General features: G+C 41.8%; 1 protein-coding gene across 7 annotated transcripts in view; it reads left to right on the forward strand.

The window, feature by feature from the left end:
• The window catches only part of RABGAP1L (RAB GTPase activating protein 1 like), a 757,100-nt gene that overhangs the window by 717,002 nt on the left and 17,195 nt on the right, over nt 1-22,903 (forward strand). For 3 of the 7 annotated variants that reach the window (XM_080824387.1, XM_080824389.1, XM_080824390.1), the window contains 2 exons: nt 9,757-9,849; nt 20,143-20,253. In XM_080824387.1, the coding sequence (XP_080680513.1) occupies nt 9,757-9,849; nt 20,143-20,253 (204 nt within the window). Of the gene's footprint in view, nt 1-9,756; nt 9,850-10,037; nt 10,348-16,125; nt 16,470-20,142; nt 20,254-22,903 lie in introns of those variants that run through there. The other 4 variants (XM_080824388.1, XM_080824392.1, XM_080824393.1 and 1 more) reach the window with 3 other exon arrangements.

Here is a 22,903-nt window from a genome sequence, read left to right on the forward strand (position 1 = left end):
CAGTTTAGCAGAATTGCCTGAGCTTTATAAAATCAGAGCTCCCTGATCATACCTTAGACCTTCCAGTTAGAATCTTGAGGTGAATATGCTGAATCCGTCCCAGCAGAAATGACAGGCGTACTCAAAATCCTGAGATAGGACAGAATATGATGTGCAGAAGCAAGTAGAAGAAGCCAGTGTGGCTACAGTAGAGACCAGTGACCCCTAAACTCTTCTGATTATGCATCCCTGTCAGTAAATGTAATTTAAGTGCAGACTTCGAACATACGCATATTCACTTTTTAATAAATTAATGTATACTTTACTAAAATAGGCACAGAAATAGACATTTTAAAAAGATGAGGCTAAAAAAATAGGAAGGAAGGAAGAAAGGAAGGAAGGAAATAGAACTAGAGGGGCACCTGGGTGGCTTAGTCGGTTAAGCCGCTGGCTCTTGATTTTGGCTCAGGTCATGATTTCAGCGTCCTGGGATGGAGCACTGCAATGGGCTCCTTGCTGAGCAGGATGTCTGCGTCTCTCTCTCCCTCTGCCCTTGCACGTGCAGTGCACCCTGTCTCTCTCAGATAAAATCTTAAAAAAAAAAAAGAACTAAAAATTCTACTGATTGCCTTTTACGTCTATTTGGATCCTTTCATGGACTTCCTGGGATGGGTGAACCTCACTTTTTCAAAATACAGGCATAGAGAGTGTGGGGGTGGGGGGAATAGATGAGACCAGATCCTATAGGACCAGCAGTTAGGTCAAGTATTCCTCTCTTTATCCTAAATGCAACAGGAAGCAATTGAAAAGGTTAGGAAGAAATTACGCATTTCATAATGCAAAGATAACAGATTTGCATTCGGAAAAACCAGCTGCCTTATGGGAAAAACTTTCGGAGTAGAACAAGGACAGATATGGAGAGACCAGTTTGGAGCTTACTGCAGTGATGAGAGGGGCTTATGGCTTGAACTTGGGCAGTGTTGACAAGGTTCAAAAGAAGAAGACAAGCTAGGAGACATTTGGAGGCATGTTCTGTAGAATCTAGTGGTTGATTTCATGATCCACGGTGGGGGAGGGGTCACAGATGACTTCTGGGTTGCTGGCTTGAGCATCTGGTTGGAAGACGAACAATGGGAGGACTGGTTGGGATTAGAGAGTGGGTGATATGTCTAGGTTTAAAATGTCTCCTAAGTGAAATATCTAAAAGATGTTACGAAGTAAGCAGGGGGATAGGTAGGTTGAGCTCAGTAGCAGTCCTGGGCTGGAAACTATAAAATAGGAGTTGTCAACATTTGAGTAGTAAAGAAATTACTCCACCTCCAGATATCACTTATTGATAGGAAAGCTCAAGCAGAATACCAAGGAGTTCCATAAAAAAAAGTACACGAGATTAGATTCATAGGACTGGAGATGAAAAATTAGAAATGAGCAGTGAAGCAGCTTCTATAAAATGCCATGGTTTCTTAAATTTGCTACAGCATGGGGAGCAGACAGCTCATGTTAGAGTGTGGTAAGGAAAATAGAGATTGGTATTTCAGAAGTTTCCATAGATCCTTTGATGGGCATACTACGTTCTGGAGTGAGCTGAGAATGCTGGAAAGTGAGTCACATCATATAATTACTCATTAATGAGTCCAGGAGTCTGTCACGGGTGTGTGCACCATTGGGCTGGAGTAATTGGAAAGCCCAACGCGCTGGATGAGATGGAGCAAAGGCAGCACTACAGTCTGTATGTAGTGTGTGGATTCGGGAAGAGGATGCCGAGTAACTTGATATCTATAAGCCTTAGAAGTTATGTTAGTGTTCCAAGACATAAGTACTTTCCTTGTCCCCACCCCCTTAAGCCATTATATTCCTTATTAGAGTACAACTTGTGGGGGTGGTGGGGTGGAGGGGGGGGTGAAATGGGTACAGGGGGTCACAAGGTACAAACTCCCAGTTATAAAATAAGTCCTTAGGGGAAGTAATGCACAGCATGGCAAGTGTTGTTAATAATGCTGCATTGCACATTTGAAACTTCCTAACCTAAGAGAGTAAATCTCCCCAAGTTCTCATCACATAAAAATAATTTTTGTAACTCTATAGGAGACAGATGATACGTAGACTTACTGAGGTGATCATCATATCATTTAATATCTACAAATACTGAATCATTATATCATACACGTGAAACTTAGGTTTATGCCAACCATATCTCAATTTAAAAAGAATATAATTAATAATCGTTTATAGGTTCTTACAGACTCTGAAAGTTGCCCCACCCAGTCTCATGGAGCAAAGTATCATTGACTCTGTTCCCCCTCCTCCTACTGCTAAAAGCTCAAGAAGAGTCAAAGTAGCTTCTCTTGCTGAACAGTAGGAAGAGGATTAAGTGAACCCTAATAGGACATGGCCCCTCTTCTTCGCTGGACTCCCTCCCTCTTTCTTCCAAAGAATTGAGGCTACTGCAGTTTTGTTTGCCACTGATCCATTTTCTATCCAGATCTTGACAGGCCATTGCAGAACTGATTCTGAGCTGGAAACCCTCAGCCCCCTACAACTCCAAATCACCAGGAAATACGGTGCCAGAGTTATCTACTTTTTCCTCTAATGATTAATATATTAGAATGGGATCACTTATATTCTTCCTAAGAAATTATCTGAAGTGAGCAAGAGCAATACATAATTTCTAGTACCTTTGGCTTATCAATTTTTTAGGCTCTCAGACTCCTGACCATCAGGAAGATATTAAACTGATCTTGGCAGCCTTTTTTCTTTTTTAAATAGTGATCTGCTTTGCCAGCATTTGCATCCAATAACAAATATTTTTGTATCTTTTATTTTTGAAATAGAGAAGCAGATTCATCAAGTTTTGAATAATAGCTCTGACAAGGGACTAGCCCCCTGTTAAAATTCAGCACAGGGGAAATTCGATTTTTTAACTAGGCAAGAAAGCTGACATAAACCAGTCATAATGAAAATCCTCCTCCCCAAGGAGCTCCTCCCCGCCCCCCAACAAATTTCTTCTTGTACCTTTTATAACTGTATGCACTGATAAGCCTTTCCCCACACTCATTAGACACATACTCGGCACCGCACGTGGATGTCAGCTCCTTGAGGTGCTCTACCTTTGCGGTCCGGGCAGGAGAGCAAAGTGGTCCAAGAGGACAGAGGTTGGGGGTACCTGGGGGTCTGCATCTCTGTTTATTAGCCACATGACCTTGGAAAGTTACCTCTCTTCAGGCTTCTTATTTATAAAATCCAAATAATACCTCACAGAGTTGTTGAGAGGCTTAAATATGTAATTTTCTAAATTACAGCTTTAACCCTGATAGGGAATTCTTTGACATGCAGGCACTTTGTGTTTCTCTTTGTGCCAATTACTGTTGCTCAAACACAGAACAGAAGGAAGCAGCATCAGAGCATGTGCAGTGGGGCTGAAGACCTCCCGTGCGGGCGGGCCTCCGCTTGTCTCTCCGGACAGCACCACGCAGAGGTTTTCTGCACACATCCCACTTTTTCTCGAGTGGCTACCCTGCCTGTCTCCCATCCCCTAGCGCCCTCCCCTCCGTCTTTGAAAAGTCGTGTGGGCATCTTCATTGTACCAATGACCAGAGGGCACTACCCACATTTAACAGGTGACATCATAAATGGGGCAAGGATACTAGGGACTCGGAAAAGATGCTAGCGGGGGTTCTAATGCAACCCCAAATCATTCCACCCAAAATGCCAGTAGTACTCCCACCTTAAGAAGCACTAGTAGCTCCTAGTTTCTTTTCTCTAGTTAACTTCGGAATCTACTTTTCACAGAATTGATGCACTGTTCCATAAGACCAGCATATGTCCCAAATCATGCCATATACAGCGCAGATTGTAAACCAGGTCGAAAACTCTCCACAGTTATCTTCAGCTGTGCTGTGTCATTTTTCTCTTGTCTGCGTGTAACTTTCCCTTAGGTTAATATATATAATGGGTTGTTTCAGAGTTCTGTTACCCCTTTAGTTGCAATGCAGAGTTTAAGATCTGTGCTGTTTTAAAAGACATCTAAACTCTTTAATGTATAAAGATCACATTTGATAATCAGGAAACCTAACCAAATCATGTATGTAAGAGAAGAAGTATGTTTTATTAAAAATAACTAAAGCACATGACATTCAAGTATTAGTAAGGAGTACTCAGTGTACTAAGAGTAAAAATAAGGTGATAACCCAACTAGGTATCATTAGTGAGATAAAGATTCTTAAGGCAAGTCCACCAAAAAGTAATTGATATACAATAAAAAACTGTACACACACATATTTTCATTCTATCAGAGTCCTATATAAAAATAAACTCACGCTTTAGATGAAAAGAGGGAGGGCATGGGAAAAGAAAGATGAGCATATTTCTCAGTCTTCCTCTCCCACATCTCCGACTGAGGCCAGCATGATGGCATGGTGAACTTTGAGAGAAAGAGTAAAGCAAATTCGCAGCTACTGTGCTTTCTCCTTGCCTGTTAACCCAGGGTCACCGTGGAGCTTCTCCCACCACTCCCTGAACACCCCCGCCGCCCCTTTCCCTGAAGTTCCTAAAGCTCTTGTCTGTGTATTTTCTGGTAACAGCTGAATAGGACCCCCTTTCATCAGTCATGGCGGGTGACTGCATTGGTGACCGCATTGGTGACCAGGACAGGAGTTAAGAGAGCCTCCCTAGGGATTCAGTATTACAGACCTGTGCGTATGAGCGTCAGGGGAGTCGATGAAAGAGCCTCCTTGATTGAGTGCGTGTCCTTCAAGTCCTGCTCATGAAATTGTCTTAGAAGGTCTGAATAGGCATTTCAAAAATGGAATATGATAAAATGTAGTAGAAAATAGTAGGGGACATTGTGCCGATCCTTAGCAAAAACCAAGTACAATTTAAGAAATGCCACACCTAGCTGCCGTTTAGTGGTAAGAGGGAGAAGCCAGGAAGGGACTGAATGAATCCACACACTGGCTGGGATGGAGTTGTTTTTATCTTCTGCTTACTGCTATTCTGCTGTTGGTTAACACCAGAGCTGACAGTATCCACGTTTTTTCATATTGACATAATTTGCAGTTGGTTGTAAAATGAAGGGGGCAGGAAGTTTCTTTAATCTTGCTTTCAGCAAAAGTGTGAAGACTTTCAACTGAGTTTTGTATGTAAACATTTGGTAGTTTAATTGATAGTTGTTATGATTTGTAATAAGTTATTGGATTCGTTTCCTCTTGTTACCCCAACAAATAACTACAGATTTAGAGGCTTTGAAGAGCTTTCTACATTTATTATTTTACAGTTCTGTAGGTTAGAAGTCTGACCAGTTTCATCAGGGCTAACATTAAGGTGTCGGCGGGGCTGCATTCCTGTCTGAAAGCTCTTCTCACCTTTTCCAGCTTCTAGAGGCTCCCCACGTTCACTTCCTCCTCCATCTTCAAAGCCAGCAACATGGAATTTCTTTGGCTTTTCTTCAGTAGTCACATCTCCTCTGACTGAAATCTGGAGAAGTTTCCTCTTTTTTTTTTTTCTTACATTTCATTTATTTGAGAGAAAGAGAAAAAGAGAGAGAGAGAGAGAAAGAACGAGGGCGGAGGAGGGGGAGAGGGAATGGGAGAAGCAGTCTCCCTGCTGAGCAGGGAGCCCAAAGCGTTGGGCTCGATCCCAGGACCCTGGGATCGCGACCTGAGCTGAAGGCCGGTGCTTAACCAGCTGAGCCACCCACCTGCCCCGAAAGTTCTCCTCTTTCAATGACTTGTAGGATTTTGTTGGGCCCACTCAGAAAGTCCTAAGATCATTTCCCCATCTCGAGGTCCTTAATCTCAAGCACGTCTACAGAATCCATTTTGCCATGGAAGGAAGCATATTCAGAGTTTCTGGGCATTAGGATGCAGACATCTTGGCAGGGGGGCATTTTTTTTGTCTGCCATAGTTGTCTGTATCGACTCTTGCTTCCAAAATATTTTTCTTGTAAAATTGTGTAAGAAAATCAGTTGATTTAAGGAAAAATCATAGAAAAATGTGTTTGGATATGGCAGGGAAAAAAAATGAAAATGGCATTCACATGACTAAAGGAATATTGGGAAATACACTTCTCTTGACAGCCCAGTACCAGAAGGGAGTACAGGCCAGGGAGACAGCGGACCCACCCATATTCCAGACATTCCAGATAACCCCAGATCACTCTGCCACTAAGGGCGTCTCAGTTCAGTGTTCTCAGCCATGTTGGGTTCACTTTTCTCATTCTGAAGACAGGGATCATACCCGACAGACGGTCTCCAAAGGTCCTTCCAGCTCCAGCTTACAAATTCTAAGTAAATGGTTATGTTATGAATTTAAATGTCAGGGTTCAACATATTGTGAAATAATCTAAATACCGTGAAATATTCAAAACATTAAAACACTGCTTCTATTTTAAATGCTGACTTCCTCAAATGCAGTTGTCAAGTCCAAAATGTCAGGTCTTGGCTGATTATTTAAAATGGTTGCTATCATACATACTGGGGATTGTCTTGCCAGAGTTTTTCTCTTTTGGGGTTGTTTGTTTTTAATAAATACCATTTTGAGTTGGTGAATGCTCGTTTTCAGTTGCACTTATCAAATAGTTGTGGATTCTTTGAGCACATTTCCTGAATTTAGTCAAATAGGAGGTATTGGGTGGGTAGAGGTTGGACAGTGTATTGGAAGAAGCTCCCTCACCCCCAGTTAGGTAAACATTTGAAAGGATCAGTGATTCTTCAAGTGCACAGTTATATTAAAAATATTTAACTTAAGGGGAGACATACCTGTATTACTCTTGAGATAATAATTGGGTCAATTCTAGTAATTCTTAATGACTTTCTGTTCTTTTAATTAAAACTACATACTAAAGAGGTATTTTATTCCTTGCTCCGCTAAGAAACATTTCAAGCTCAATATTACAGTCCCTAAAATAAAATCGATTTTGTCCTGAAATACAGCTTTAAACACCGTGACAGCCTATGTTCTTTGATTATCTCATAAATAACAGTTTCATATCAGCTCACCATCCTCCTTCCCTCTCGCCCCCCTCACTTTGTGCCAATCACAGGTGGATGCTCAGTGTCACCCCACAGCACCAGATAAATAAGCTTGGCAGGTTTCCTAGCAACATATTGTTCTGGGAACCTGCTCTGTTTCCCTGAACAAGATGAAGCCAAACATCCTAGCATCTCAGCCAGATGGGAAAGGATTAGCGTATTGAGGGTGTTTAATGCGTTTTTTTAAAAAATTTCACATTGAAAGGAACCTCTTAACATAAGTAGCAAGATTGACTTTTAAAGGACCTTTTTTTACATGGAAAAAAAATTCTGTAACACTTCGAATTTTAAAAATATGGTTTTAGAAGAAATTCTCTAGAAATAAGGTTGCAGTGTGTAATGCAGTCATTGCCGAATGGGTCCATTTTAGAGCCAGTAGAAAATACTCCCACACAGGCCTGATGTCCAGCCGGGTGTACCGCTCAGGGCCCATGTCAGTTGCAGGGATGCTGACCTACTTCTGGTTGGGTAAATGGCTTCACAGTAGCCTCCGCACAGTTCTCACTTCTCCCTCGATCCTGTTCTTAGGAATGCCTTGGAAACACCTGTCCCTGCTTAGAACTCTGAGACTTTTTCCCTTTGTCCTCGGCTCCAGGCTCCTTCAGTGCTAGGGACTCAAACCACGTCATCTTAAAAGTGTTTTTGGTTAGGTGCCTGGGTGACTCAGTGGGTTAAAGCCTCTGCCTTTGGCTCGGGTCATGATCTCAGGGTCCTGGGATCGAGCCCCGCATCAGGCTCTTTGCTCAGCAGGGAGCCTGCTTCCCCTTCTCTCTCTCTCTCTCTGCCTGCCTCTCTGCCTACTTGTGATCTCTCTCTGTCAGGTAACTAAATAAAATTAAAAAAAAAAAAAAGAGTGTTTTTGGTTTTCTGAGCAAATGATGAATATATACGGAGAAAAGACAGCTGGAAGAAACTGAGGCCCCCTAGTAAAGTCAAGAAGAAATAATGTTGTTGCTCCTATTCTGTTGTCACATGACCACGTGTATTTATTTTCCTGGTCTGTCTGATGATCGTGAGGCCCACAGGTGGGCTTTTGCACACGGGTTCGTCCTGGTGCACGGGTGAAGGTCTCTGGAGATGGTTAATGAGAAGTTACTTTCTCGTGACCATGTTTGGCGGTGGTTTTGCAATTCAGTTACGCCCTGAAAACCGTCCATCCTCTTTGTTTCACTGGGGAGGCTCCCCCATCGGCCAGATGAATGTTGTCATCATGTGGTTGTGGAATGATTTCCACGGTCTCCAGTTGGGAATGAGTTTGTGAAATTTCCCCGTTGTGGTGAGAAGCAGGTAATTCCAGTACCTGAGAATGCTCCTGGATGGAAGAGCAGAGTCATTAGAATACAAAGGGGCATGACATATGGCGTCTTTGCTTTTTTTTTTTTTTTTTTTTTTTTTTTTGCGTCTTTGCTTTTTATTGAACAAATTCTCTGGCCAGATTCTTACACACACATTACATGTTTTCTAAATACCAAATCTTGTCCTCGACAAGAAACAGTCTACTGAGAGCCTCCTGTGGGCCGAGGACTTAGGTAGGTCTCATGACAACGGTTACTAAGCATCAACACATCTTTACCTTCAAGTCCCCAAGAATCCAGCAAAATAACACATCTGTTGTCTTTTAAAAAATTAGATAAACTTTTTCCTCATTTCAAGTCACTTACTTTAGCACCTAAACATTAAATAAAGATTTTGATGTTGAAAGGAATTATATAATTTTGATTATCCAGGGAAAGCCTAGAAGTGGACCTAATCTATTACACGGATCACTGATGATAATACATTAATTTTATTGAATACTTAAAAAAAAAATCTCCAGGAAATGGGCAGTATTTTAGATACTTCGCCTGTTTATAGCATTTAATTCTCCTGACAGCTATTATGAAGCGGAAATTTGTTTGCCTGCCGTTTTACAGATGAAGAAACTCAGACCATGAGAGGTTAAGTACTGATTTGCCAAAAGGTTTCAGAGTTAATAAAAAGAAAAAAATAGGAGGTGTTCAGACCCTGATCTGTCTAGGGCCAAATTCTTTGACCTTTATTCTGTGTTACTCTTACTTGTTTATTTTTAGAATTCTAAGATTCTGTAAGTCTTAGTCTTTTTTTTTTCTCCATAAAACAGTAGACTGCTGTCTTTTAAAGATGACACAATTTTGGTAAGAAACAGATGAGTTGTTTAGATGATCTATTATCTCACACAGCACAGCGATTCTGTTTGTAGGGAGTTTCAGTGACAGCCTTAAGAATCTTCTTTCTCTGGGGTACAGTATACTGACTCTATTTAAAAATACTTTTGTTGCTCAGTTTTTTCCTTTTATAAAATAATTTTCCTTTTCAACATGGTGGAAGACTATGAATGAATTTTACCGAAAAGTAGTTAGAATTAATAGCACCGTTCAGTACATTTACAAGAAACAGCATGTTGCAGCACAGAAATGGACGTTTATGAAGTTCCATGGAACATGGCCACTCTCATTTGTTTACGTATTACTAATGACAGCCACTTCTCTGCAGTGACAACAGAGTGGAGTAGCTGTGACCTAGACTGCTGGGCCCACAGAGCCTACAATACACTATCTAGGCCTTGGCAGAAAAAGTTTGCAGGTTCCTGACCTCAGATCTAGCCCTTCGCTGCGACTTTGAGTCGGGTGTGCGCCCTTAGAATGCCAGAGACTTAATTGGCCACCGTATCAGAAAATGTTTTCCCAAATCACGTCCTTGTCTAACATGCTTCTCTTCTAAATCCCTGTAGGTACCAACCAAGAAACTGAAGAAATATGAGAAAGAGTATCAGACAATGCGGGAGAGTCAGCTGCAGCAGGAAGACCCAATGGATAGATACAAGGTAGGGGAGGTGTGGGTCACCCATGAGAGCCAAGTGCCTTCTGAACCCCGAAGGAACAGTAGTGGCCAGCTCACCCCCCCTTTCCTTCTTGATTGACTCAGACGCTCCCTGACCATGATTAATGTCCAGGTATGTTTTCATTTCAAGAAACTCTTGAGTCGCCAACCGTAATATTTCTTTTCTTTCAGTTTGTATATTTGTAGGAAACTCCACCTGTTGCATTTTTACTTGGAATCTTCATAAGAAGCTGAGAGAAAGAGAGGGAAAAAGAAAGAGAGAAAGTGGCTATCGACTACTTTCAAAAATGAGAAAACAAGGAAAGTGGCAAAGGACCGTGTTAGCTGTGCACGGTCACGTCCACAAAGACTTTTAGAAGGTGAACTGTTCCGAGCCTGGCACAAGAATGTTTCAGACTTTCCTCTTTCTGTAGCGACTGTTAAACATACAAACTCATTTGGAAGGAAAAATAAAGCCCACAAAGGTTAATGGAGCACAGTGACGGTGTTTGTTGCAACATTTATTTCCACAAATCTGAGTGACAGTGACATTTCAGTACAGTTTGCAGTTTCAGAATCAAACCTGATTTCAGTTTAATATCCTAGTTAACTGTAGTATTTAAAAAAAAAATTGGGCCATTCATGTGAATAGATCTCTTCCGTGGTAGTTAGCAACGCCGTTCCCATGATGCAGTGCTGCAGAAACACTGATTTTGAACTTATTTTTTCCAGCTGACATTTTATCGTCTCCCTTGAACATATTTTAATTCCTCAGATGCCTAACGATTCCCTCTGTCTTCACATCAGTAACCCTGGGATTAGAGAATATTGTATTTTCACACTGAGCACCACCAATGCTAAAATATCCTTCCAGGAAAAGTACTGAGGTGGCATTGTTAATGAAAGTCCCACAGCGGGATGACTGCCGCTCTTGTAACTCGAGTGGCCCTCACGTGGTCGGAGAAATCACCAGGGGCAGCTGGAGTCACAGTACCTCTTCTCTCTTCCGTGGAGCAGAGTGGGGCATGGCAGCAGTATGTGGATTTTGTAGTCAGACCTGAGTTCAAATTTTGCCTTTCCAGGAAGAAAAAAAAAACAACAACACAGGATTTGTTAAACACATGGGGGGGCGGGTTAATACCTATCCCGTTGCTCAGTGTGGGATAGGTATTAAAGGTATTCAGCACTGGGCTAGTTATCATGCTTCTTCCTCATCTGTAAAACATGCAGGAGCTTAAACATCTCCTTAAAGGGCTCCTGTGAAGATGAGGGATGTCGTGTGTGAAGTGCCTCGCACATAGCTGGTGTTCAGTAAATGGTTGTTATTAGCCTTTTGAGGCTAATAACATTATTACTAGAATAACATCCCCTCTCGTGGATCTGCTCTACCAGTCCCTCGCTTATCTTCTCATTTCTCCCAAGGGTTGCTCCCCAGTAGCCTGACAGCAATATGCCTCTCCCCTTGTTTCTAGAACGGGCGAAAGAACTGGTAAGAAGAGCCCACGTACTGCTCTGGTAGATACCTATTAACCCGCAAGGCACTCACAGAATGAGGTTTGAGGCTCATTGCCACCACCACCAGCCCCCTCAATAAAACCAGTTTCAATGTAACTCCTGTCACATGTCGCTTTAGGAAGGCTTGAAGCAGCAATTTAAAAATATTCTTAAGGATCCTAAATGAAGCCCTCCTGCTGCTTCGATGATCATTCTAATTTTCTTACTTACCATCATTACAAATAAAATCTGGGAAGAGTACTTTAAAATAGAAGAGAAGGCAACGAAAGACTAAAATCATATATTTAAAATCAGTCTGGGACTGAACTTGGTACTGTTTCGTAAATCCTTTTCACATCAAAGTAGATACGTGTGAACAATACAGTACATATTATTTGTTAAAGAGTACTTCCCACACGTAAGACTTTCAGTGTGTTCACATTTTACTTAGGGACCAAAGTAGAATTAAACTTTGTTTTGTTTTGAAAACAGATACTCCTTTAATTTTTTTTTATTTTTTTATTTTTTAAATTTATTTATTTGACAGACAGAGATCACAAGTAGTCAGAGAGGCAGGCAGAGAGAGAGGAGGAAGCAGGCTCCCCACTGAGCAGAGAGCCCGATGCGGGGCTCGATCCCAGGACCCTGGGATCATGACCTGAGCCGAAAGCAGAGGCTCTAACCCACTGAGCCACCCAGGCGCCCCCAGATATTCCTTTTAACTTACGCATATCAGATATGCCCTATAACTATTTCTTTTATCTTACTGTAATAGCTTGTCCATACATCTAGTATTTCTGTACCCTTTTAATAATGTCTAAATATTACATATACTTGGTAAAGTTATAGTCCTCAAATATATTTTCAAGGTGATAGTTGGCAACATAGTTTCCAACCATCACCAGGCTTGTTCTTTCAGATACTCGATATCTAGTTTAAGAAACTAATTATAATGAACTTAAAGTAGGAAGGTGTTCGAGAAATACCTCTTAGCCTCTTCTAAATTTAATCCTGTCAAGAATAAGATCTGTGTCCCTGGAATGAGCACATTATAACTTGTAGATCTTGGACTGGGAACCTAGTTGTGCAAATTCTTAAGAATAACTTGGGAAGATCTTTGTGGGCATCAAGTCAGAACTTAGACCAGTTCACTAACAAGCCCTCCTCCCCCATGAAGGTCTGTACTACTTAAAATGCCATGTCTACCCCTAGCTCACACGATGTCAAGGGAGTTAGGAAAGTTGTGTCAATTTTTTTTTAAAGGCCCAGAAATGTCATACAATAAAATGTTCTAAGAGATTTTTCAGTTTGATGCTGTTTCCCTTGGCATACAAAAAGGCCCCTTGCGTGGAAGCCAGAGGTGGGCTGAAAGACCCAGCAATGCAGAGGCAGCCCTGAGCCATCACGTTCTTGCTGTATCTATCCAAGTATGTGTTTTAATTTTATGACAGATGCCGATATCTACGTTTTCAAGTGATGTCACTATACTCCCCTATATCTAACACTTAAATCTCAACCATGAAGAAAGAGATGAATTATGTTGGTAAATTTTAGAGCCCTAAACACAAAAACGTTCTTGAACAAGACAGTTGGTTGCCCAATGTTGTGAATGTACTAAAACCACTGAATTGTACATTTTAAAAAGGTGAAATTTATAATATGTGAATTATATCCCCCCAAAAAAAGATCCACGCAAAATGTTTCAAGGGGAATGGCATCCAACCCACCATCTTCTTTTCATAAATTTCAAGTCATGCAAGAGAAGCCTGTGCAGAAGCCGTACTTGTGGGAGGGAGACCTTCTGTCAGATTTGGAGCTAATTAATGATTATAAATCCTGTGTGTATTCATATTTATAGGGGAAAGGCCAACAGTGGGTGACACATTCATTTTCACATATAAATATGGATGCACACAAACGTAGACCTGTATAGTGCTCGCTTCGGCAGCACATATACTAAAACGTAGACCTGTATAAATTTGTGTACACACCAGGCTACCTGGTCTTGGCTTCCATTTGCATTTGAAAATCAGCTCTGTAATGGCTTCCTGCAGGATTTGGTGTGCTCTTTCTGCCGATCTTCTTGACTACGTTCCAAGACTCAAAAAGGAAACTTTATTGGAAGAGGAATATAGAACATTTATTCTAAGTCTCTTCTTAAGTTTGACCTGGCCAAATTGGTGTGGTAGTTTTTATCTACTTGAAACTTTGGTTTGTAAATTAATTAAATTAATTTGAAATGAAGGGAAACACAGGATAAAGACTTGTCTATAGAAATCCATCATGTATATTTCCATTTTCATGCAAGCCCCCAGAAAACAAACATTCAGGAATACGCGTAGCTGTTTTAGTATGTTTTAAAAATTACTAGTCAAGCCCCTAATATGTAGTTACCAGCCTCAGAAATTGTAATACTGTTTTCTGTTTTAAGGAGTTGAGTTGTCTCCATTTAGGGAAAGATAGTTTTCTACTAATATAATCTGTTGACAGCACCTTTTAGAGAACTGCAGCCTTCCTCTACTTCTGGAAGATGGTATGCTTTTCTTATTTAATTAAGTACTTGCACAGATGTGGGGTAAACCTTCGAAAGCACAGCTAATTAATTAATTCAGTGAGTCTTCCAAAGCATAATGAAGATTATGTTATTACCTGTTCTAGATAGGCAAATCCTAGAAAGAATCGGGAATGCTTAAACTCTCTTGAGTTCGGGACACAGATAGTATTATGCATCATTTCTAATTCAGGTATCTTATCTACATTTAGTATAATTAAATTTAGAATGTTTAATTTCTTTGGTGAGGTTAGAAGTAGTAATTCTCTTATCGAAGTGTAATTCAAACAGGAAGAGAGTAATTCCTCTTAAGTTTGCAAAAAGTTCATCTTACACATACTAATTTTTGTAGAGCAGTTATCCCTGTATGTAATTTAGAATGAAGCTATTTAATTATACTGGGCAAAAATAATACAAAATATTTGAAGTAAAGCTTAATTGGACTTACATTATTTGCCATTCTTCTATAGCTAATGAAATAACTTATACCAGACATCACATTTTGTTTTTAACTTGTCAAGTGAAAGAAGTTTAAATTTTGCCCAATTACCTGGGGTGGGGTGGGGCTGGGCGGGGAGGGGAGGGGTGGGGAGGGGAGCCTTCCCCTTTTTCTTACTCTGTGGGGCCTTTCCTTCCTCAGAAAGTCAAAATAAGTGAATCTACCTTTGAAAACTCTTTTCTACCAATGAAAATAAACTTACATATTTTTAATTTTCCTCATTACAGAAACTGTCATTGGTTTTTGGAAATATTTACATTTATGAAATAATACGCTTTTAATGAATACTGATAGTCAAGAGCATGGTTTCTATCTGCCTGTGATAACGTTGCGATAGACCTCAGAAGGCCACCACTCTTGTTGATCGTGGATAATCCAGTGAACTCCCTGTTGTAAGATGGTGGAAGTTGCAAGCTAACCCCTATTGAGGATTCTTGAGCAAATTAGCTAATTAGCTAAGAAGCTAAGGTGGCTTCTGATGATGCCTATTCACTGATTGAGTTTTACTTAACACTTGAGAGAGGTATGAATGTGACGCATATTAAGAATTTTCCAAGTATGTTTATTGATGATCTTCAGAATTAATTCTCCAAAACTTTTATTCAATTTTTAGTCATTTTTTTTAAGTTTTAGTAAATTTTGCTTCCTGTGTAAGAAGCATTACTGAGAAAATTATGTCACACTGACGTGTTTTGACATCATCTGTAACCCATTTGCTTTTTAAAAAATTTGATTTGTATGTTAGAGCAGGGTATCTGCAAACTATGGCATGAGGGACAAATGGGCCTGCTGCCTGTGTTTGTAAATAAAGTTTTATTGGAATGCAGCCACACCCATTGTTTACTTATCAGCTGTCTAGGACTGCTTCTGCACAACAGTGGCAGAGTTTGAGTAATCTCAACAAAGATCATACAGCCTGCAAAGCCTAAAATACTTTGTGTCTGGCCATTTACATTTAAAGCTTGTTGACCCCAGTGCTAGGAAATAACCAAAGACTGTTTTTTAAATGCTAGGAGAATTGTAGTCTGGTTTGCCAACTGCCAGTTACTTATTACCAACAAGATTTTGTTTTTAGTTTGACATTTAAATTTTTTAAAATTTCTACCAGAAAGATAAAACTGGATACATTGGGTAAAGGAAGAGCATAAAATGATTTCAAGTATCCAGATTTTCTCTCTCAAATCTTCATTTGCAGACAATGTAGACATTTAAACATTTAATCTGTAGGCATTTGCCTTTGAATGTCAAAAAACTGTTTGCTAAAATCTGATGATGCTAATTATCAACTCTTGAAAGAATTGCCCAAACGAAAGCATGGGAGAGTTGAGTGTGTTTTTGCTAATAAAATTGCACTCGGTCTTTTAGGAAAACATTTTCTCCTGACCCTTAAATGTCTTTAAAACCACGTGCCAAGAATTCATTATAGTAGCAGATGACACACCCAAAATACTGAGCTAGAGTTTACGAAGCTGCCTCATTTCCCATCATTTTTTCCTGTAAGGCTTCATTTATTTTCTTCTGAATGCTGGTTCCCATTGCTCGGGTCTCTCATCATGGAATAAATGACGTTCGCCATCCCTTGTGCTGCTTCACCCACATTCCAGCCCTCAGACTCACAGGACTGCTGGAAGCATTCCCCTGCCCAGCAATTTCAGTCTGTTGCCCGAAAATGAACTATTTTGCAACGTTTCCGACCTTGTCATACGAGGAAGTTCCTTCCACCCGGCTGAAATAACACAGTGTAAACAACTCACACCCAAGTTGCCCATAGTCCCGCAGACAACATTTTCCAGCCGTCACACGGACTGCGAAGGGCAGGGTGCAGAGGGAGGAGTTTGAATCGTAGTCTTGCTGGGTTGAGACTTGCCCACTGGCTGCCTCAAGTGTAACTTACTTCCAGCGAATGTTTGCAGACAGAGAGCTTAGAGTAAATGACAGCGTTAACAAGTGTCTGCTTCTGTTATTGCCATTCCATAACTGTATTAGTAGGTGTGCAATTTCATTGGATATTCTGTTTTTTTTTTAATTGTCTTTTGTACCTATGATTGAAAACGGTAGTTGGTCTATGACTTTTGAGGAGGTAAGTTATTTATCTGTGTATGTCTGTGATACCGGCGTCTGTCTGTCTGCAAAATGCAGTATCCTCCTCCCCAAAGTTACTAACCAAACTCTCCCGGCAGCCGTGCAGCTCTTATGCCGGGGAGGGGGGCAGGGAACTAACGAGGCAAGTTGTCTGCTTTTTGCTGGGATGCTGTCAGTTGTTGGAGGATGGAGGACGGGCGGAACAGGGCAGTGTGCGGTTCCAGGGTTATGGAAGCAGGGTCTCCTGCCGTCTCTCCGGAGAGGAGCAGGAAGCCGGCTGCCTGTGGTGTTGACAGGCTCGGAGCAGCTGGGCACATCTGCTTTTGTGCACACCATGGCACGCAGCTGCCTCTGCATGGATAGGCTGATGGGCTGACCCCCAGGCGCACTCAGGCAGGCAGCCCTTGCTGACCTTTCAGAATGAACGAAGCCCATCCACATGCAACCTTCTTCTCTGTTCTAGTATAAAGCTTTTTCTTCCATCAGTCAGTTCCAGGGAGGGGCGGGAGAGCAGTGTGGGCTCCTTGGGAGAGGCTGGAAAAGACCACCCAGTAAGACACCTCACTTGAACACTTGGCGAGCGTGGGCGGGTTCATTGGCAGGAACCCCCGCCCCGGTGGGTGGCAGTGCCTCGCTGGCCCGCTGGGGGGCTGGGAGGACTGCTGAGGACGCCTCCCGCCCCAGGTTCAGACTTTGGAGGACGATACTGCATTTTCAGCCCCACAGCTTGCTTGCCCACATGTCTGTGAGTGCAAAGCAGGAGTCACACTCGCCCTGTGCTGCTTGCTGCGTACACACCCAACCGAAGCTTTTCGCTAAAGCCAAGCCCGTAGGGGCGCCCCTGAGGCCATTTTGCTTTTTAGGGACGCTTAGACACTCACGGTTTCTCCCAGATCTTCCCCTGTCCCCCCCCCTCCCCCCTTAGCTGTGCGTCCATAGGGAAGGGTTCCAGTTGCAACAGGCGTGGTGACGGCATGTGTCCATCAGCACTAAGCTGATCTCTCCCCTCTTCCTTAGGTAATGTCACCCACCAGGGGTTGGTCTCCAATCAGGAGAGAAGGAGCCACCTGGTGCCATCTATAACATACTTGCAGCGAAGCACTGTTCCATATGTGACTTTGCGTGTGGGTTATCTTAACTCCCTTGTAAGCCTGTGTCACTGTCACCTGAAAAACCTGAGCTGCAACATTGTCACTTGGGCGAAATGACTGTAACGTCATTAAGCATCGAGGGGACTCTGCATCTTGAAGTCATGCAAGTACAGTTGTCAGGAGGACTCAGACCCTGACTCAGGAGTAGGGCCTGGAGTCCTGTCACCAGGAGTTCTTGGGAAGGGACTCCTGGAGGTGAGAACAGTCGCTTCCCTGCTGAGCAGCCACTGGGCATTGTACTCCTTCCTGGCGAGGAGGAAGTGGATGGGAAAAGTTTCTGGAACTTTTTTTTTTTTTTTTTTTTTTTGTAATTCTGAGTTTTCAACAAGTAGGCAAGTTGTTTCCACGAAAAGGAGTAATATTGAGATGTACCAAAGCAAAAGACTAAGTCTCGTGCCCCTGCTAGAATTTCGATTGCTTCAGCAAAGATAGAAAGATTTCGCCGTGGAGGCCTGGCTGCTTTTCTGCATGTATTTTCATGACAACTTTTATGCTACTTCTGTGGGAGGTTAGGACCTCTGTGGAGGTTAGGACTTCTGTAGAAGGAGGGGACAGACAGAACTGGATGCGTGCGATGTGCCCGTACAAATACATCCACGGTCTTGTCAGGAATGTCTTGGGAAAGGATTCCTGCAAGGCCACACTTTAGATGGGTTACATCGTATTTTGCTTAAAAACGAAGATCCAGTCTGGTTTCAGGTAGAATATGAGCTTCTAACAGGAGTGAACTTGAAAAAAAATTCTCATTCTGGCGTTTTATCCTTCCAATGGAATTGAAATTCTGAATGGTCTTTACTTTTTTTAGATAACATTCTAAACCCATGTATTCTGTATTCATTGTGGAAAACTTAGAAGCATTTTTAAAGCACAAAGACAACAATAAAAATAATCCAGCACCTACAATTAATGTTATTTATGTTGTTACAAAGATGAGACTTTCTAGTTCCTTGTCTTTTTTTTTTTTCCCTATGAGGTGGCTTAAGCATTTCTTTGATCATTACATATTTCTCACTTATATTTTAACACCGCATGGAATTCTGTCATGAATTTACTTAAAAGCATTGAAGAGATTTGGGACTGTTTTTATCTTCTTCAGTAGACTTCTTTTTCAGAAATGTTTGGGCATTCCCCAACTGTCCCAGTCTTCGTCTTCTAAAAGAGAAGACAGAAGTTGACTCTGTTGGGCGGTTCTAGTCAAAGCACAGGTTCATCCTTCAGCTTCTCTGCTGGCCCCATTGGGGGATTCTCCACCCTGTGAAAGCCTTAGGCTCTGCCCTTACCACTGGTCTCTTAGCCCTTCTTTAAAAAACAAAATGAAAAAAGAAATGGGGCTTTCTTTTTTCCATATAACCAACCCCAGGTTGTTCTATAGAAGGTAAATGTCCTTTTGCCCCATGTGACGCAATGACACGCTCTCTTCCTGGGCATAGATTTGTCTTCTGGTCGTGCACCACTGCTCTGAGTTTCTGCTACCCTTGCAGAAAACACTGTTAGGAGTATAAATCTGAAAAACAGGAAGATCTCATCACATTGAAGTCTTTCCTGTCAGCTCTCTTTGAATCTCCTATAACTGTTAACAGTAGCAAAAAAAAAAAAAAAAAGTGCTTTTGATACTTTGGAATGAAAGACAGTGACTTGCTCTTCTGAAAATAGATGGCGCGTGTCCACGGTTCATAATGTTTAGTTCAGGGGAGACCTTCCTCCTTCCTTCATAAGAATGTGACTTGGCTCTTTCATCATAGGACTTTGTTTAGATTTTTTCCTGGAAGTTCAAGAGGGAAAGAAACAGTTCGGTAATTTCTTTTACCAAGAATCTTTTGAAGTTTTAAAGTTGAGAAGTTTTTCAAAGCACTCCGACAAACATTTAGAGCCATTGTCATAAGGACTCTTACCGGTACAAACATCGGTGTTCAGAGAAGTATTTTTACACAGTATCCTACACTGTATTTCTACACCGAGGATGAACATGTCAGTTGATAGCAAAAGTCTGGAACCCATGTTTCTTCATTTAGTGCTTGTAATTGAATATATTCAATTAACGTGAACTGTGATACTGAGAAAACAATGTGAAGAAACGTCTAGTGGTTTCCCCGCATTTCACACCATCTGTGTCGTGCAGTTTCCCTTGAGGTTAAGGGTCGGATTATTGTGCATGTTTCAAACAGAGGCTGGCTGGTGTCTGTGTTCTGGGTCTGTATGAAACGTCACAGGATTGGGGAGGTGTTGGAAATTCTGCCTTTTGTGGCACTTTTTAAATAATGCAGCCTTTACCATGCAGCCTGTCAGGGACAGTTGTAACCGTCACCAGGTAGACCGCCGCACCTGCACCGCTGGCTTAACTCACTGTTGTTTCCTGGACAGCAATCCTGCCTTCCTGTGCCACTCGCGCCTCCTCCTTCTTACACCTTCCAAAGTTCACTCTGTTGTCGTTGCCTGTTTTCCCTCGCCAGTCCCGTTCTTTTCTGCTAGTGTGTCTTGTCACTAACGCCCCTCCCTCTGGCTGTTGCTCTTTTCCTGCAGAGGGAGAACCGGAGACTCCAGGAGGCCAGCATGAGGCTGGAACAAGAGAATGACGACCTTGCCCATGAACTGGTCACCAGCAAGATTGCTCTGCGAAATGACTTGGATCAGGTAAACCTGTCGTTCGCTAGGTTGAAGTCCGACTATGACGACCTCCTCCAGGGTGAGGATCGAGCTCTCGCTGCAGTCCCGCCGGGGCTCACTCTGTACCCGACGCTGAGTTGGCTGCTGGTTGGCTGAATGTACAGGCCAAGAGGTGGGAGGGGACAGCCTGAGCTAATTGGAGAGGGTGGAAGACGCGAGCCTTTGAGAAGGGTTCAGGTCCTCTCCAAACAGCATGTGCGATACTGTTTTCTTTATAACTCTAAACTTCCCTGGTGTCTCTTCTCTTCATCTGTACTTTCCCTAAGCCGAGGGCTGCCAGTATAATTACCTGGGAATATCAGTCACCAAGACTATACCAGTGCCACGCCAGCACTGGGAGGCACTTTACTTTTTGTTCCAAGAAGATTTCTCATCTACAATGAACGTGAGGACTTTATAAGAAGTATATACATGAAGATACGGGTATTAGTGGAGAGACACACTTTGTGATGGCCGAGGGCCAAGATGCTAGGTGTGAATCCTGGCATCACGGTCTGCTCACCACACGACCCTGCGCGGTTCTTAACCTGCCTGTAGGTAAAATAAGGTGAAGCATGTCGACACCATGTGTTCCATACATGGTAGCTGTTGCTAGGAGGACCTTAAATTGTTCAACTTGCCTGGTTCTTTCCAGCAGTACTGACAGCTTTAGGACTTCTTGTTTTCTGTCTCTGGTGTTTTAAAAGATACTTGGAAATATGGAAGGAGTCTGGGCGGGTTTAAAATTATCTCTCTTTTCTGACTTCAGAAGTGACTGTTCCCCACCAATGGTGTGAGGGTCAGAAAGACCGAGACTTAACACTGTTGAATCTGTTAAAAAAAAAAAAAAAAATACCTGTATGCTGACTGCTCATTGACAATATTTCAAACACAACGTCCAGTAATAGAAATATGATTAAATGTTTGGAGAAATTTTTTAAATGCTGAAAAACAGTCCCTGGTACTACTCCTTTTCCCCCTTATAAACGGCTGGTTTTGCAGCTCAAAAGTTTCAACCACAGTAAGATAGGGATTAGACGACTATTAAGGAAAATAGTGCTAAAGGGGGAAAAGGGGCAGCTGAAGGAATTCACAGTAAATAGAGTTTGAAATTAAGACAGAAACTGCTTTGTGGGACACAGGATGTGGAAGGTCGAAAAGCAGCCTGGTTGGGGGGGGCGGGGGTGGGGGGTGTGACCCTTTTCCCCACGAAACCATTCAGCTGGGCTGTTTGGAAGTTATTAGAGGTGGTGTGAGAGATGTGTGACTAGGAGAGAGCCAAAGAAGACAGAGGGCGTCCAGTCCATCAGGACCAGGACCAGTCTGACCTTAGCTGGTACATTTTTGTGTTAATGACACTACGCTGGTGAGTCAGTACTGTAATGAAATTCCTGTTTTCATACAGGCTCCCCCAACGGCCTCCCATTTGATTCTGTTCTTTTGAATCTTTTATCCATTAATAGTTTTCTGAAGATGGATAACTAAATGAGAAAGAGTTTTAAGCAGGGGGACTCCATGGAGATGCGGTGAAATTCATTAGAGGGTCAGTCGTAGCTTGAAAGTTGTGCAGGAAGTGTATTTGGTGTTATCTATCAGGCCTTTAAAAGGATTAAAAAGTAATGAGATGAGATGTCTACTGACCACCTACAACACACCAAGGACTATATTCAGCAATTCTGTAAGCGTTATCTCATTTAATCTTGCTAATGACTCTGCCAAGCAGGTGTTTTTTTAATCTTACATTTAATAAACGAGGAAAATGGCATATAGATTCTGACTGGGAAAGCTATTCTAACAAAAATAGAAATCTGGTCGGCGGGATGTGTACAAGATGGTTTACTACTGTGTTACTCAGAAAAATAAAAAGTAGAAATAATGTGTAGGTCCAATAGAACGGGACAATGAAAGTAAATGTCTTTTTGGAATTGTTTTTTAAAAACAATGGGAAGATAATGTTATAATATTGTAAAACCCTATAAATTTCTCGTATATAATGCTTGCATCTAAATTGCAAGGAGTGTGGCTGGCAGAGGGCTGTCGTGTTAGGAAAGAAGCTGAAATACACCTCAAAAGGAGAAAAGCCTGCAAGGAAATCCATCAGAATACTAGTTCTAGATACTCTAGGTGATGAGAGTCAATCTAACTTTTAAATTCATCTTTTGCATTTTTTTCAATTATTTTATCTTTTATGAGAAGACCTTAAATTCTTAACAACCCTTGGGTTAGTAATAAAATGCATTATACCTTATTAATAATCAGAAAAATAATATATTATTTTTAAAAATGTTACGCCACCAAGAAAGTCCATCTTGTGGATCAGCCTGGAAAGACTGCTGCATGCATACTCCCAAAATAACTGACTATTGGGTATCTGGGTAGATAGCTTGTGTAGATTCTAGATGCTAGTCCCTGAAGAAAAGATTCCTTCATTCTTTCATTTTTTCCTCTTTCTCTTAATTTCCTTCCTTTATACCTCTTCTTTTAAAAGAGTAAGGAAGACCTGGCCCTTGCCTTTTGAAGCTTCTTATCTAGGCGGAAGGATAAAAATTGCTATTTCGTGCACATCTCCTCCAGACATCTGATTCTGCAGTTTCTGCCTGAGCGGGGCTTACTTCCTGTCCAACAGCTGTCCGTGACC

This window comes from Martes martes (assembly GCF_963455335.1).
Source record: "Martes martes genome assembly, chromosome: 15".
NCBI lineage: Eukaryota > Metazoa > Chordata > Mammalia > Carnivora > Mustelidae > Martes > Martes martes.